Consider the following 16,726-nt stretch of genomic DNA (forward strand, 5'->3'; position numbering starts at 1 on the left):
TATTTATTTTGGTTGACAGATGAATCCCAAGATCATCATGCTAATACAAAGGAGCCAGACATTTATATGAAGTGTCCAGAACAGGCACATCTCAGTTCAGTTCAGTCACTCAGTCGTGTCCAACTATTTGCAACCCCATGGACTACAGCAGGCCAGGCTTCCCTGTCCATCACCAACTCCTGGAGCTTGCTCAAACTCATGTCCATCAAGTCAGTGGTGCCATTCAACTCTCTCATCCTGTTGGCCCCTTCTCCTCCCACCTTCAATTTTTCCCAGCATCAGGGTCTTTTCCAATGAGTCAGTTCTTCGCATCAGGTGGCCAAAGTATTGGAGTTTCAGCTTCAGCATCAGTCCTTCCAGTGAATATTCAGGACTGATTTCCTTTAGGATGGACTGGTTTGATTTTCTTGCAGTCCAAGGGACTCTCAAGAGTCTTCTCCAACACCACATTTCAAAAGCACCAATTCTTTGGAGCTTAGCTTTCTTTATAGTCCAACTCTCGCATCCATACACAACTGCTGTAAAAACCATAGCTTTGACTAGATGGACCCAAAGGCACATCTACTAAGGTATAAAACAATTTAGTGATTGATTACCTGGGCCTGGAGGTGGAAGAATGTATCGTAAATTGGCTTGAAATGATGCAAATGTTCTAAAACTAGCCTGTGGTGATGTTTGTGTGTGTTTTCTATAAAAGTCAACTTTTATAAAACTTTGTGTGTTTTCCACAAGTCATCAAAGTGTAACTCAAAATAGGGTGAATTTCATAGGATCTAAATTATATCTCAATAAAACTTTTCAGAAGGAAGAGGAGAAGCAGACCTCAGCATGAGATGAGTGTATCTTGCATGGAAATGCCTGCCAGAACTGCAGCTGCCATCAGGTGGGGTGAGGGATGGGACCTGGGGCCCTAGAGATGTCTTGTACCAGAGATCTTAAGACTTTACATCCAAACTTTAAACATGAGGAATCTGAGGCTCAGATACGGGAAGTGACTTGCCCAAGTTCACTAGCATGAGCTATTTGCAGAGGTTTCCCAGGTGACAGTCCTTGTGAAGGTCCAGGCCAGGGCTCAGAACCCACCCTCCCACCCCCACATCCCCCAGCCCAGCTCCCCTCCCCTCTGAATCCTGGGATGCAGACTCTGTACACGGGCTTGCTGCCAATATCACTTTATTTGGAATATGCTAGAACTAGAGCAGGGATGGGGGGGGGGGCATGGGAGGAGGGGTCTTGACGGCCAGGGCAGACCTCATCCGGCGGAGCCGTCAGCGCTCTGAGAAATCACCTCCTGGAGGACAAATAAGAGGGAGATGCACTATCAAAAAAAGGCAGGGTGATTGGTCGGGAAGGGATGGGGCTGGAGAGAGGGAGGGTGCTGAGCAAACTGGCAGAAGAGGAAGGGACAGCCGCCAGGAGGAAGACTGCAGTCAAGGCGAGCTTCTGCCCTGCGCTCCACCCAGGCGGTGTCAGCACCCTTCCATCTCTTTCTCATCCGTCACACTGTGTGGTGGCCTCGGGTTAACGTGTACCAGGTGTTTATAGAGAACCTGGCACTTCGCGTACAGCCTCTCACCAAGTCCTCCCAACAAGCCTGTGCGGATGTCACCCCGGTGGTAAAGATGAGATGGAAGCTCAGCGAGGAAGGAAATGGATGAGCTGGGATTCGAACCTGTATGTCTGACCCCGAACACCTGGGCTTAAGTGTGATTGGAGAACAAACCAACAAGAATGCTAAGAAGGAACATGCAGCAGAGCAGAAGGACTCGGAGGAGGAAATTCCCGCGAGGAGCCGTCGGGTAACGCGCCCGGCCTGGCCCGCTCCTGGCCTCAGGTGATCCCCAATCCCGGCCTCAGCCCCGGCCCCGCCCCCGACCTGCCCCCGCCCATCCGAACCCCGCCCCTCCGGGAGCCCCACCCACACCCACCCTGGCAGGCGCTGCACTGGCAGCTGTGAATGACTGGCAGCACCACCAGCTCTGTGTGGCCGCCGGGGCAGCGCAGGTTCAGGATGCGCACCGGGTTCTCAGGGTCTAGGCGGTAGCTACAGCAGTCACACTGACTCTGCAAGTACGGCTCCTGGGAGAGAGGGAGGGGGTGGCTGAGCTGGGGAGGGGCAAAGAGGAGTTTGCCCAACCCACCTGCCTTCCCTGGCCTTTCCTATCCAAGAAGAGCCGGGCGCAGGGAGAACCAGATCCCAAGATCTCAGGTCCCAGACCTCTTCGCCAAGTAGGGAAGCCAGGTGGAGGCGTGTCACCACCAAGCCCCCAGTTCTCCAAGAAGCCCACCTCCTCCATTCCAGGCCCCACGCATCTGAGCATCCAACAACCTGCAGGCTAAACGAGAGCTTTATAACACGCTCATCACTGCATCCTGGCAGCAGGGGGGAAAGACACGGGTCTACTTCTAAGGCTAGTTGAAGAGACAGAGTGGTAATTTTTGAACCTACAAATAATGAAGTTCTCAACTGCACAGTCCGATCCTAAGTGCAAAGTGAGTTCTCACTCCAAAGCAGACACTCTTGCTTTATGATTATACAGTAACTCTGTGAGTCCTACTGGATGTTTGATTTAATTTTATGTGTAATTCTAACTTTATTCACACAATACCAAGTTAGAGATCTACAAAAGAAAAAAAAATCTCCCTCTGATTCTATCCCACTGTCACTAACTTTTTCCTCCCCAGAAAAAAAATGTATTAACTGTCCTCTCCTCACTCTGTGTTTAAAAGAAAAAAATCCAAAAGTGACTTGAGAGGCATTTCCAGAAGGTTCCAGGAGTGCCCAGGGGAGCAGGAGAGTGGCAAGGGATGAGGACCAGGTGGGAAAGCACCTTTGTCTTCCAGGAATAGGTGACTTTGGCCAGGTGGGCTGAGGCAGGGCCAGGAGCCGTGTGAGGCTCCACTCTGGCTAGACATTGGCCAGGTGGGAGCCACAGCTCTCCAGGCTCAGGGCTGGGGGAGTCAGGATGACACAGGGCTCCTGAGGATATAGGCAGCAGGAGGGTGGGCACAGAGCGGAGCTCTGTCTCAATCTTCCGGGCAACGTCCAGGACAAGACCACCATAGATAACATCTGCCCTTCAGCCTTCGCTCACTGTATCACAGGTTAACTCAGCTCCTCCCTGACTTTCTCTGTTGTCCTGGCTGGCCTGTCTTGAGGGGCACAGTGGGCTGAGAAGCAGGCGCCAGGAGCTGTGCGGGGCCACAGTAGGGAGGAGCGGGACAAAACCCCCAGGAGGGGCAGGAGGCAGGCAGCCAGCTCCGGAGCCCAAGCCCCACTGAGGTCGCCAGGCCACCTGGCTCCGATCAGCTGTAGGCTTGCAAGATGACTCTGCTGCTCGTGTCCCCGGGCTCTGCCTGGGTGCTAGGCTCACAGCCGCAGGCCCTGGGGGTCTGCTGATTGAGCTGCCTCCCCTGAACCAGCAGGCCCCCCGCCCCATGCTCACCTCAGGCAGGACATTGGTGCTGGATGGGCAGTGCCCGCTGCAGTAGCTCACTTCCACCTGCTCCAAGTAGCAGGCACCCTTGGTGAGGTTGCGAAGCTCCGTGAGGTGCCGGCAGGAGACGGGCTGTTCCTCTGTGGGGAGGGGCAGGACAGGGAGCGGACCATGATGAGGGGACTCCATGAGGCAACACAGCGTGGACCCGAGCAGGGCAGGTTGGGTGGGGGTGGCCAGGTATTAGGACACAGTACCGGGGGGGTCTTCACTCTGCTAATCTGTGTGGTGGGCAGGACAAGGAAAGGCGGCCTCCCCAGGGTGGGGGGTGGGGGTGGGAGAAGGGCCCAGAGCAGGCAGGAGGTGCCCCCCGCCCCCCCCATCCTCGCATACCTGGAGCCTCCTGGCGGCAAGTGGGACAGCAGGTCCCGGGCTCCTGCACGGCCACCTCGCCCTGCAGAGGGAGGAGGGGCCCCCCAGTCCGCTCAGGAGGAAGGCCCAGAGCCCCACACTGCCTGCTTGAGGCCCCGAGACCACCCTTTGGGGAGGGACCCAGGAAGGAGCCCGGGGCCGCGGGGCTCAGGTGGGTACCTGGGCACAGGTGAGCGGGGGGCAGTGCTGGGTGCAGATACTCTCCCCGCTGACACAGCGGCAGCTCTCACAGGCCTCCTGCCATTCAGATCCCGGCTGGGGAGAGGGGGGCAGAACCTGCTCTCCATGCCTCCCTCCCTTCCACAGACTCTTCTGTTACCCAGTCCCCCCACCCCGAGCCCACCCAGGGGCCCGGCCAGGGCAGTGGCCCGAGACCAGCGTCGGCAGCAAGAGTTTCGGGAGGGAGGTGGGTCCCTGGGGGCCAGAGACGGTCCAAGTGTGCCAGCCGCTGGCCAAGCTGCCTGCTGCTGCAGGTCTGGGTACAGGGGCATGAGCCAGGGACAAACCAGTGGTCCAGAGCCCTGGGCCAGGAAGGGCCGGGGGCACTGAGGGCCACGGGGGCTCACCGGGTGGGGGCGCCCATGGCGCCAGCACTCGCAGAGGTCCGCGGGCACGCAGGGACCCTCCTGGCTGCGGAAGTGCCCGCGCTGGCACACACAGCCCGGGGCCTGCCTCCCACTGCAGTTGCCCTGGGTCTCTGTGGCGTTGGGTTCCCGGCATGTCTGCTCGCAGGGCCCCAGCTCCCTGGGGGCTGCCTGCTGCCACGTTTCTCCAGGGGGGCACTCTGCTAGGGAAGACCACCCATCCCACCACTCAGGTCAGCCCTGGATCCAGCCTCCACTCCCCCCTTCCCACACTGGGCACCCCAGGTCCCTCCCCACTCCTCAGCACCGCCCACCCGGCTCCAGCAGCCTCCAGACATCTGGGTCTCCAAACCCACCTCTCTGCTCCTATCCACCCTCCCATATAGTAGTGGGGCCCAGCTTGGTGGCTGGGGGTAGCACAGGCCCCTCTCCCCTCGTTAGGGCAGCCTGGCCTTGCCTTTGGAGGGACCAGCAGGGGCCTGGGCAGCCTGCATCTCACCCTGACAGTCAGCGAGGGAGCAGCTGAAGGCTCCACCTTGGCAGACGCTGGGAAGACAAATGCTCTCTTCAGATGCCCGCCATGCCCTCCTCCCCATCCCCATTCTCAGCACCCCACCCCCATGCCCTCCCCACCCACACTCCCGGCCCTCACCAGTGGGTGCAGTTCTGGGTGAGCAGAGTCCCTGGGGGCAGCTCGCGGGCCTGCTCCTGAAGAGTCAAGGTGAGGCCCCAGGGCAGAGAGAGCTGGCTGCAGGGGCACTCGGCAGGGGGCACACACGTGCCATTGTGCAGCAGCTGAGGCGGGGCAGGCTCGGGTTACACGCAACCACCACTCCTGCCCCCCCACCGGCCTGGTTCCCCCACTGGGGAGTCAGGGCACAGCGCCCCAACCCACCTGCCCTCCGGGGCAGTCACAGCCAAGCTGGCAGGGTTCCTGCACGCAGGGGGTGCCAGGCTGCAGATGTGCACAGAGGCGTGGGCACGAGACAGCGCAGGCACTGAGGACCTGGCCGGGTGGGCACTCTGGGGGTGGGGGGGAAGCAGAGAGTGAGGTAGAGTCCCAGGGGGGTCCTCGGGACGGGCCCCGCCCTGGGCACTCACCAGGGCAGGGCTGAAGGTTACAGTCCTGCCATTGCTCTGTGTCCTGGGTCTGGCACGGTGCCCCCCGGGGGCCCTCCTTGCAGCTCCGACGTCGCTCCGTGGTGCCCCCACCACAAGGAGCAGAGCAACTGCTCCAGGCTGACCAGGGCCCGAGGGCTGGGCACTCGTGGGAGGGGCACGCCAGGGACCCGTTGACACAGGTGCTGGGGGCAGGGGTGTGCAGAAAGGGCTCAGAGCCCCGAGAGTCAGGGTGAACAGCCTTTGCTCCCCAACAATGCCCCATAACCCTGAGCTGGCCCGAGCCTCCCACCCAAAGCTCCCCATCCCCCTGTGTGGTCATCAGTGGGCAGTCATACCAGTTTCTGCAGTCCAGCTGCACCACCTCGGCTGGGGCCAGTGCCCAGGAAGCATTGGGGCTGGGGAGGCCGCAGCGGCAAGAAGACACGGGCACACAGCGCCCGTCCTGTACCAGCTGGCCGGGGGGACAGCGGCAGCCTGGGAGAGGGGGTGGGGGGACAAGCAGGATGTGGCAGGTGCACGCGGGGAGCCCTCTCCTAGCCAGAGGGATCCCAGGGCCTGGGGCAGCCTTGGCGTGCCCTTCCTCCTGCCCCTCCCACAGGATCGGGCCTCTCTAGGCTGCCCCGTGCGTGGAGACCCCCCCCCAGGGACCTCTGAGGCTGCCCCAGAGCACCCCCAGGACACAGCCCATCTTGACCAAGGCTCACTCAGGCAGGACCCCCAGCTGGTCGCCAAAAGTGACCCAGGGGTCCACTCTGCTGCCCTGTAACTCATGACCCAGCCATCTGCCTGCCTCTGGTCACAAGCTCTCGGGTAGCAGGAGGCAGTGGACTTCCCCAGAGTTCCCGGGCCAGGCAGTGGGCATGGCCTGGCCACCTGGGCGGCAGGGTCCTTGCAGACACTCCACACGGTCCCAAAGGTCGGCACAGCTCCTCGGGCACTGGTTGGCACAGTCAGGGGTAAGCACGGTGTCCTGGGCCTCACAGCTCTCTCCTGCGGACCAGAAGATCAGAGTCCAACCTGGGGTGTTCTCGAGTCCCCAGCCTTCCACGGGCACCTCCAGGGACTGAGGAAGCAGAACCCCCACACACCCCAGGGGCCACATCCTCGGCCCCTCCTTCAATGCTGGAGCCATTACCTGGGCAAGGCCCCATGTTACAGCTCTCAGTCTGAGCCCATGGCCCCCGGCAGCCTCCTCCAGGGGGGCTCCCGGCCTCTCTCCAGCGCAGCCGGAATCCCCCGCTGCAGGGCACCTGGCAGGGGCTCCAGGACCCCCAGGGACCCCACTGACATAAGTCTGGGGAGAGAAAATGGGAGTCAGTGCCCAGGCCCACCCCTCTCCGCCTGCCTACCTCTGCAGCCCTGAGCCCCCTATCTCCTCTTCCAGCTGCTGCTGCCCCCTCCCAACCTCAAATCCAGCAGACCCTGGAAACTAGCAGGAGGGTGAGCCAGCCAGCTAAGGGCCGCGGCGAACAGACAGAATAGCGGAGCCCACCCCTACTAGGCCAGGCCCCGCCCCTTCCCAGACCCCGCCTCTTCTCAGCCCTACTCGGCCGGCCCCGCCCCTTTCTAGATCCCCGCCCCCACATGGCCCCGCCCCCTCCCCATCACCTTGGCAGGCTTCAGTGTCTGGGCAGAGGCGCTGCTGGCTGAGTGACACAATGCAGAGGTCTGGGTCCCCGGCCCACGGCCTCCCAGTCTCAGGGTCCAAACAGAGGCGGTGGCGGTGCTGCTCCGAAGCCAGCGTGGGGGCCGAGGTGGGGGACAGGCCAGCTGGGTGCTGGAGCCTGCGCTCCTCTAGGGCAGTCCTGGAGGCAGGGGCCAGCAGGCCGAGGGGCAGGCAGGGCCCACAGGGTGACCACTCAGACCAGCCGCTCAGAGGCAGAAGACCTAGGAAGGGCGGCCTGTGAGTGTCCTTCCCAGGGACCCTCCCCCAGACCCAGAGACCACAGTGGATCGGGAACAAGGGGCTCGTGCTGTGACCAGAATGTTCTGGAAACAGAAGAACTGGAGTAAGGGGACCAGCCATCCTGGTTTGTCTGGGACTGTCCCAGTCCTGGAATTGAAAGTTTCAAGTCCTGGAAACCCACCCCCCACTCAGTCCTGGGCAAAAACCCACCCCCACCCAAGACCTGGGCAGAAATCCAGCCCTCTATCCAAGTCCTAGAAAAAGAGGGACATCTGGTCTCCTCTGTCCAGTTACCTTGACAGCCTTGGCTGGTGCACTGTAGCTCCCCGCGCTGGCATTCACTGTGGGAGGGGGTGGTCAGGGTGGGCTCCGGGAGGCAGGACCCAGCCCAGAATGGTGGGTTGGTGGGTGGGGGGCTCATGTAGGGGTAACCTGGGCTCTGGCCTCATTTGGAGCAGGGGGAGGCTGGGACCTTGGGCTTTGCTTGGCCTTCTCTGTGGGGGTCAGGCCGCCCTGCGGAACCCATCCTCCTCCCTGGTCCCAGGCCTCAGGTGCCTCCCTCACCCCCAACACTCACCACTCTTTGCAGCCTAGCTGCAGGCGGTCCCCGGGGGCCAGGGTCACCCCAGCTCCTTCTGAGACGTGCTGGCAGTTACACTGTTCTGGAGGTACGCAGCCTCCAGCCTGCTCCAGCAGCCCCTGTGCAGAAGGGGACAGGGGACAGGGCTGTGTGGCAGTCATCTTGTCGTCACCCTAATGCCCACCCATGCCCAGCCCCCAGCAGGTGCCATGCATGCTGTTGAGTCAACGGTGCGGGTGAAGAGCCGCCTGGCAGAATGTGAAGCGCTGTCCAGACGAGAGGTTTGGAGAGGAGGGGAGGAGGTGTGGGAGAGTGGACAAGGGACCCCTTCTCCTGGGGCATCTGCCCTGGCTCCACCCTTCACCTCAGGGCAGTAGCAGCCAGGCTGACAGGGCGGCAGGTCCTGGCAGAGCTGAGGGCTCAGGTATGTGGCGCAGAGTCCAGTGCAGGGGGAGCCACAGGCCTGGAACTCGAAGGGAGGCATGCAGCTGTCCTCTGCAGGGAGAGGCAGGCAGGCTGGTGGGGGGTGCAGCCCAGAGACACCCTCTGCCCCCCAAACCCAGAGGGCACAGTGCATGGTCCCATCACCTCCCCTTGAGGTCACCCAGTAAGAGTGCAAGATACTGCCCCCCTGCTCTAGGTAAGAAAAGACCAGTGTTGCCCCATCCATGCCCACTCAGTCCCTGTAGGCACCTCCAGGGATGGGTGAGGGCTGTTTGGACCCAGGAGAGCAGCGAGCTACAGAGGGTTCAGGCCCTGGCAGGTAGCTCCAGGGATTGGCAGGTGTGATGCAGAGGGGTGGAGACGGAAGGCAGCTGGAGTAGGATGTGGGTAAAGACCCACCATGCCTGGGGCAGCTACCAGTGGACACAAAGCCGCAGCTGGGGGGCTTCCCTGGTAGCTCAGTGGTAGAGAATCCACCCGCCAATGCAGGAGAAACAAGTTTGATTCCTGGTCTGGGAAGCTCCCACATGCCAAGGAGCAACTAAGGCCGTACACTACGACTGAGCCTGTGCTCTAGAGACCAAGAGCTACAACTACGGAGCTCAGGTGCTGCAACTACTGAAGCCCAGACGCCCTAGAGCCTGTGCTCTGCAACCAGAGAAGCAATGAGAAAACCCAGCACAACAACTAGAGAGTAGCCCCTGCTCGCTGCAACTACAGAAAAGACACACACACACACACACACACACACACACATACACAGAGCCACAGCTGGGCCTGTGGCTGCAAAGTGGGAAAACCATGGTGAAGGCTTGGGGGGGCGGGGTGGGGGGCAAGCACCCGAGGGTGAGGCAGGGAGCAGCTGGAGCAGGGTCCCAGCCAAGGGCAGGATCCGTTCAGGCGTGGGCAAGCCCTCTGAGGACCTGGGCACCCTAGGATCACTCTAAGAGGAGCTGGCAGTGTGCCCCGGGGGCCCCTGCCAGGGCTCGGCTCCCCGGCTCCTTGCTCCCGGGGCCTCACCGGAGCAGTTGCTGATGAGGCAAGGCCGGAAGTGGCCATCCAGTTGAGTGCAGGGGGTGCCTGCCCCGGCCCCCCCGGGCGTGGGTCTCTGGTGTCGGTAGCGCTGCTGGACCAGCACCTGGCATGAGCAGCGTGTCCAGCCGCTCCAGCTGCTCCACAGACACTCCTCTAGGGACCAAGTGGGGCCAGGGCTCAGCCAGCAGCCTCTCCGGGCTCCCCAGCCTCTCTCCCACCAGCCCGCCCCTCTCATGCCAGCCCCGGCCAACACCCTGAACAGGCAAAGGGCAAAAGGAAGCCAAGAATTCCTAAAGGTCCCCACTGGCGGGCTTCCCTGCCACCCAGAAGTGAGGGCCACGTCCCACAGGGATGATGGTGGGAAGAGGGAAAACACTGAAAAAAGTCTGGAGAGGAGGTGTGTGCATGCTCGGTCCCTTGGTCGTGTCTGATTCTTTGTGACCCCCACAGACAGTAGCCCACCAGGCTCCTCTGTCCACAGGATTCTCCAGGCAAAAACACTGGAATGGGTTGCCATGCCCTCCTCTAGAGGGTCTTCCCAACCCAGGGATTGAACCCAGATTCCCTGTGGCTCCTGCACTGGCAGGTGGATTCTTTAACGCTGAGCCACCTGGGAATCCCTTGGGAGGAGACAGACAGATGTATGTTTTGGGGAGATAATCTGGAAGTTGGTTATGATAATAAACATTCCCTGGATCTTGCGCAGGTAGGAGACAGAGAAGGGGGCTTTGCTTCTGATGCACACTCACCCAGGCAGGGCCCTGCGTAGCAGGCCTGGGTGTCCAGGCGTGGGGAGGTGCCGTTGCAGGTGGGGTCGGCCTCGGCCAGCAGGCAGGGGCAGGACGCAGAGCGGGAGGCCAGACCCGGGCCGCAGCTGCGGGAGCATGGCCCCCAGGGGCCCCAGGAGCAGGCGTCCGGCAGTGTCGGGCAAGGCTGCTGCCCGCAGTGCTGGCTCTGGGTGTCGGGGCCCAGGCAGGGGGAGCCCCCGAGGGGAGGGGCTGAGGCCACGCAGACCCGGGTGCGGACCTGGTTTCCGCCTCCGCAGGAGACAGGGCAGTCAGACCAGGGGGACCACGGTGTCCAGGCCCCAGGCCCTGCGGGAGGCAGCAGGAAGGGTAGAGAAATCAGAGGAGCAAAGGGGCAGAGGGTTGGACGGGACCTTCAGCACACAGGGGTCGACAGTTGGAAATACGTGGCGGGAGGGAAACGCAGACAGAACTGGTAGACGGAGGGCGAGGTGGGAGGCTAGTAGGGTGGTGGGAGTTTGGGAATGAACCCCCCAGACCTGCACACTCAGCGTCTTCGCATATGATGCCCTCCGGGGTGCAGGAGCTGAGGGAGGAGCCCAGACTGAGGGACGCTGCTGCCCAGCAGGATGGCACCCTCCCCTGCCCGCCCCCGCCCCTGCCCCAGGGCTTACCACTGCTGGCATCCGTCCTGCTGCCAGCTGTCCCCCAGGGAGCGGGGGTGGGTGCCCTGCAGGCACAGGGGTGGGCACGGGGGCTGAGGGCAGGGTTGGCTCTGGGACTGCTCCTCCCGACACTCCGGGGCCCACGAGTCCGACGTGGAAGACCTGGGTGGGGCCCCGGGGCGGAGAAGGTGAGAGATGGTCCCAGGCCCTTTGTCATGCCTCCTGCTGCCCCTGGGGAAGCCCAGTGTGGGTGTGGAGGTGGCTAAGGAAAGGCAAGGATGGCTAGGGACCAAAGCCAAGGCCAGGTCACGGGGTGGGCACAAAGTCACTGGCGGGGACAGGATCCAGGAACCCTGGCAGTCCGGGAGACCACGTCCAGGCCGCGGGAGGCCCCGGTGGGCCGAGGTGACACAGGCCTGGCATTGCCCCGTACCGGAAGCGGCTCTGCTGCCCTGCGGGCCCACACGAGCGGCTGCAGGGGCTCCAGGCTGACCAGCGGCTCCAGGCGCAGTGGGCAGGAGGCGGGCAGGGCTGGGTCGTGCAGGAGAGCTGCCCCTCCCGGCACGTGCAGTTGTTACAGGCCTCCTGGTGCTGGCTTCCCGGGGCCCAGCTGTGGCCCTGGGCATCCGTGCACTCGCAGTGCCCGAGGGGCACGCAGCCGCCGTCCTGCTCCAGGGACCCTGCGGGGAGGCGGCCCTCCAGAGCTGAGGATGCCCGCGCCCCAGGGCCCCCCTCTGCCTTCCTGCTGAGCCGTCCTGCCATGCCCGAAGGGAGCGCCTACCCTCGGGGCAGCGGCAGCCCTGCTGGCAGGCCTGGTCCTCCTCACACACGATCCCCTCCTGGAGGTCTGAGCAGCGGCGGGGGCAGCGGTTGGCACAGCTGACCACCTCCATGCCTGCAGGGCAGCCCTCCTCTGGGCGGATGGGAAGACTGGAGTCAAGAGGGCCCTGAGCCCTGGGACTCGGGAACCCTCCTCCTGCCCCATGGGGGCCACCCTGACCTCCGCGAAGCCGTATGACCCGTCCCTCCCCCAGGCTGGTGCCCAGGGAGACCTGGGCTCCTGTGGAGACCCTGGGGGTCCTGGGGACACTCTGAGTGACAGACAGTTCCTCTCACTGTGAGTGCCCAATGCCTAGCCTGCTCCCGATAAGTGTTTGCTGAGCTGGACTGAATGGGTGCGTCTAAAAGCCAGCATTCTCACCTATGTGTCTCCTCTGTGTTCATCCAGAGAAGGATGGAAGGGATGGGGGGTCGTCAGTGTGTGTGTGGGGGTGACAACCTGGCTGGCTCAGTGCACCTCCCACACACCAGGTATCTCAAGACTGTTACCCTCAAACCCCCTGAAACTCTTGACCGAGTGGTTCCAGGAACTGAAGCAGGGGGTCACAGCTGAGAGGATGAGTTCTAGTCCCGGGTAGGGGTGGGCAGTGGACGGATCAGGCAGCTCAGCCCTGGCCACTGGGAGTCCTTGACCAAAGCCCAGACCCCCACCACCATCTGCCCTCGTGGGGCTTGGTGTTCTTCACTGGCCGACGAGGCAGCAGCCTCCCACCCCCCCAGTCCACATTGCACAGTGATGTGGGGGTGAAATTAGAGGAGAGGGGTGGGGAGAGCTTCTCAGGGAGCAAGGACAGGAGGGCTGGCACCACTCCGTACCACAGGGCGCAGGATTGCAGAGCCGTGCGTGGTGCCTCTCCCCAACACAGGGGGCACCCCCGTTCTTGGGTGGGGGGCTCGAGCAGCTGCGGCTCCTCAGGGACCGGCCCCCTCCGCAGCTCCGGTCGCACCAGGACCAGGGACTCCAGCGTGACCAGCCTCCAGGCACTGAATGGGGAAGAGAAGGGCCGCACGAGGGGTCTGGCTCAGGCAGGGACACCCACGTGTCCCCCGAGCCCAGGACGAGGTCCTACGCTGGAGATGGAAGGGCCCGGGGTGGGGCGGGGCACTGATGCTAAGGAAGGGCAGTCCCGCCGGGGGCTCACCACCCACTGCACCTGGGCAAGCTCGCAGGTTGCAGAAGCGGCGTTCCTGGTAGGCTGTAAGCATGTCGGGGCACCAGTGTCCGCCAGGCCCTGGGGGGTGGTAGGCCCGCAGGCGGCGCTGCTGGCCTGCCCCACAGCTGCGGGAGCACGGCTCCCATGGGGCCCAGGCGGTCCAGGAACAGTTCCCGGGCATGCAGCCGGCGCCCGGGCACAGGGGCAGCTCTGCGGGCGGGATAGGACGACGCTGAGCTGCAGCCAGTCCCCTGACCCCCAGCCTCCCTGCCCCAGCTCAAGTGCCGACCTCCTCGGCCGGGGCTGGCTATGCCCCATCCTGCCCCCCTTTCAGATCTGATCCTGACAGTTGTGTGGCTTTGGCAACCAGGCCTCAGTTTCCCCTCTCTCAGGCTAACAGTGGTGGAGAGGGGGGAGACAGTAGTCCCAGACTCCCAGGGCGGCTAAGGGATTTGGATGGGACCTTTTTGTGGGGGGGAGTGTTTGGTACCCACATGAGTGAGAATGGCTGGAAGGTGGCAGCGCTCCCCAACAGCTGTTGGGGTTCACAGAGAACACCCAGAGTTAGGTTGAAAACTCCCTATTGGCACAAGGAGTATTAGATGTGGGGCTTGGGGCTGGACACTGGCTGGGGTTGAAATGATGCATTAGAGGGGAGGCTCAGGATCCAGACCCAGGGCAGGGCCAGAGGTCAGGACCAGAAGGTGCACCTGTGCAGGAGGGCAAGTTGCAGGGGCGCTCCTGGGAAGTGTCACCCCCAGTGCAGTTCACCAGGCAGAGGCGGCTGCGGCTGCGCCAAGCAGGGTGAGCCGGGTCTGTGCAGGTGCCGGAGCAGGGGGACCATGGGGACCACAGGCCCCAGCCACCTTGGGTGGGGAGAGGAGACCCCCGAGGAGTTAGCCCTGGATTCCTGGGCTCCCAGAAGCAGGGCTGGGGAGGGAGGAGGCCTGGGGCTTGCTCTTCCCAGAGGGAGGGGTGCAGGGAATCGGCGTGGGAGTCTGGAGAGTCTGATACCTGGAAGGCCTGTCGCTGGCTCCACTGTGGACCCTGCAGCCCCTGTGCCAAAGGAAACCTGCTCAGAAATGTTTCCCAGACAGAAGTACACGAGGCCCAAGCCCCAGGGCCGGTGGTCAAGTTCCCCAAACCTGTCACTGTCTGGTTCAGCCCAGACACCCCAGGACCCAAGCACAGCACTTGCTCACGGTAGCAAGGCCTCTGCTCAGGCCGTGCCTGATTCCTGGCATCCCTTCCTCCAATGCTCGTCAGAGTCCTCTCCATCCCTCAGACCCCCTCAGATGCCACCTCCTCCAGGAAGCCCTCCTAGACTGTCCCCCTAGGAGAATTCTCAACCTCCCCCATTTTCCCAAGCACATGCACTCTCCTACAGGGCCCCCCCACCATGCTGAAATGGGTTATCTGAGTCCCTGGACTCCAAGGTCAGGGTCCTCACACCCCCAGCCAACCCCCAACACACATTTGGCAAGAGTTCCAGAAATGTGGTTGAATGTGTCTGAACAGAAGAGAAACACTGAGCCAGACCCAGAGTGGGAACAGGGATGGACAGACAGGAAGGAACAAAGGGTCAGCCAGACGCCTCCCACCCCGCCCCCCTTCCCTCACCTGGGCACTCCGGGCTGGGGCAGTATTCGAGGTCCCAGCGCGGCCCGCGGCAGCCCTGGCCACTGGGAGTGGGTGTGGGGTGCACACATTGGCGGCTGCGGGTGCGGGTGCCCAGCCCGCCACAGGAGCGGGAGCAGGAGCCCCATGGACCCCAGGGACCAAAGCCACCAGCAGCCTTGGAGCAGTCCCCCACGGAGCAGGACAGCTTCCCGTGTGCACAGGAGCTGGAGAGAGGGTGTGAGGATGAGGGGCCGGCAGCTCAGATCCCAAGAGAAAGGGGTGCGGGCAGACACATCAGCCCCCAAGGGCGAGGAATCAGAGCCAGGGTGAGCCCGGGGTCAAGTGGCTGCAACAGGTGGGGGAAGGGGTGCAGGGCCACCCAGGCCCCTCCCCGACACATCCTCTCACCCTCCAACCCTCAAATTCCCCCCACCCCAAATCTCCTACACTCTCATCATCCCCCTCAAATTCCCCGCACCCCAAATCTCCCACACCCTCACCAGTTGTGGCAGCCTGTACGGAGGCTCTGACCCGAGCCCAACTCATCGCCAGGCCCAAGAGGCTGACCATCCTCTCCCAGAAGAGACAGGTGAGCCCCTGGGTCAGTGCCAGTAGCTTTTAGCTGCTGCAGCCGCAAGGCAGTGAGCACACAGGGGCACTCCTGGGGTGGGGGAGAAAGTGCAGAGACACGGGCTGGAGCCACCTGCTGGGGGCCAGTCCTCTGCCCCCACCCCCGCCCCCATGTACATCCTCAGAAGCAGGGTGGGGCGAAGGAGACGGGCGGGAAGGATACTCCGAACAGCTCTGGGCCCTGAGACTGCACTTCCAATAGCAAGTGGGACTGTGTACCTGCGTCACGGGGCTGACCACGAGCCATGTAAGGCTATGTCTTGACCAGAGCTGGCCAGGCACCTTCCTGATCAGAGCACTTAGCCAGGACACGGCAGGGTCAACAGAGGTCATTACAGGATGGGACATGTGAGAGGGGAGTGAGGGAGGCAGAAAGGGCCTGAGGCAGGAACGGGGACACCTGCGTTTGAGTCTAGCTCTACTGGGAACTGTCCCTTCCCCTGCCCGGGGGCTCAGGGCCACCAACTCTAAGTCAGGACACTTAGAGGCCATCCAGAGGCCACGGGGTCTGCAGAGGTGAGAGCTGACAGGTGAGGGGAGGGCCCTGGGCTGCTGGCAGGGGGAGTCCTAACCTGGATACAGGCCGAGTGGTGCAGGAAGGTGCCCTCAGGGCAGTGACAGCCCTCCTCACATCCAGCAGAGAAGCAGCCCACCAACCCGGTGATGTGGGCGCATGAGAAGGGGCACCCCTCGCTCGGCTGGCATTCACGGTACAGACGCCCGGCCGGACAGCCTGCCTCTGAAGAGGACCCCCAAGTGAGCACCCGTGCCACACCACCCTTGCAGTCTGCTGTGCCCATCTCCGCTCACCCCAGTGCCCATCCCCTCCAGGGTCCCTCTGGAGTCGTGAGGACCACACCCTCCCTGGGCCGGGCCCTCGGTCACGCCCACTCCTACAGTCTCCCCTGCCCCCCAAATCTGCCTGCTTCCTCCTCCATTTGCCCACCACGGGCCTGGGTGAGGGGCGGCATATGGCGATGGGGCGGGAGAGGTCAAAAGGCAACCTGCAAGTCAGGGTCAAAGGCCAGGATGGGGATCGGGAGCGAAGTCGGACAGAGCCTGGGCCGGGGCTCACCTCTGCAGACCTGAGTGCGGCAGGTACGGCTCTGGCGGGCAGGCCCCGGGCAGGGGGGCCGCGGGCAGCGACGGGAGCGCAGCTGCTCCCCTCCACCACAGGAGACGCTGCAGTCCTCCCAGGGGCCCCAGGAGCCCCACAGCCCTGGCCCGGGGCAGGCGGGCACCTCCTGGCACTGCAGGATGCCTGCCACACAGGTGCTGGGGACAAGGGTGGGGGTGTTAGAAGACAGGGCCCTGCCTGCTTCCCCGGGGCCCTCCTGCCCAGCTGGCAGCCCACACCTCCCTGGCGCTCTTGGCGCACCAGTTGTCACACAGCCCCGCCATTACCTCTCCAGGCTCCAGGCTCTCCCAGGAGCTGAGCCCAGACCCCACGGAGTGGCTCTGGTTCTCAGGGATCCCTGAGGGCACAGGAGTGGGGCGGGCACTTCAGATGGCTCAGCCAATCACCAGCCCT

General features: G+C 63.0%; 1 protein-coding gene across 1 annotated transcript in view; it reads right to left on the reverse strand.

Moving 5' to 3' along the window:
• Nucleotides 1-1,156: 1,156 nt before the first annotated feature.
• SSPO (SCO-spondin) overlaps nt 1,157-16,726 on the reverse strand; it is a 51,610-nt gene continuing 36,040 nt past the window's right edge. The window contains 32 exon segments of the mRNA XM_070452582.1: nt 1,157-1,291; nt 1,929-2,079; nt 3,447-3,577; nt 3,831-3,891; nt 4,029-4,124; nt 4,436-4,653; nt 4,953-4,999; nt 5,106-5,248; nt 5,349-5,476; nt 5,555-5,757; nt 5,911-6,049; nt 6,449-6,565; nt 6,711-6,869; nt 7,184-7,462; nt 7,776-7,822; nt 8,059-8,180; nt 8,426-8,556; nt 9,526-9,693; nt 10,290-10,634; nt 10,826-10,872; nt 10,961-11,113; nt 11,385-11,631; nt 11,733-11,864; nt 12,608-12,775; nt 12,946-13,155; nt 13,656-13,811; nt 13,960-14,001; nt 14,566-14,789; nt 15,066-15,226; nt 15,768-15,934; nt 16,271-16,470; nt 16,574-16,670. Of these exon segments, the coding sequence (XP_070308683.1) occupies nt 1,269-1,291; nt 1,929-2,079; nt 3,447-3,577; nt 3,831-3,891; nt 4,029-4,124; nt 4,436-4,653; nt 4,953-4,999; nt 5,106-5,248; nt 5,349-5,476; nt 5,555-5,757; nt 5,911-6,049; nt 6,449-6,565; nt 6,711-6,869; nt 7,184-7,462; nt 7,776-7,822; nt 8,059-8,180; nt 8,426-8,556; nt 9,526-9,693; nt 10,290-10,634; nt 10,826-10,872; nt 10,961-11,113; nt 11,385-11,631; nt 11,733-11,864; nt 12,608-12,775; nt 12,946-13,155; nt 13,656-13,811; nt 13,960-14,001; nt 14,566-14,789; nt 15,066-15,226; nt 15,768-15,934; nt 16,271-16,470; nt 16,574-16,670 (4,712 nt within the window). The 3' untranslated portion in view covers nt 1,157-1,268.

This window comes from Odocoileus virginianus, chromosome 1 (assembly GCF_023699985.2).
Source record: "Odocoileus virginianus isolate 20LAN1187 ecotype Illinois chromosome 1, Ovbor_1.2, whole genome shotgun sequence".
Classification (NCBI taxonomy): Eukaryota; Metazoa; Chordata; class Mammalia; order Artiodactyla; family Cervidae; genus Odocoileus; species Odocoileus virginianus.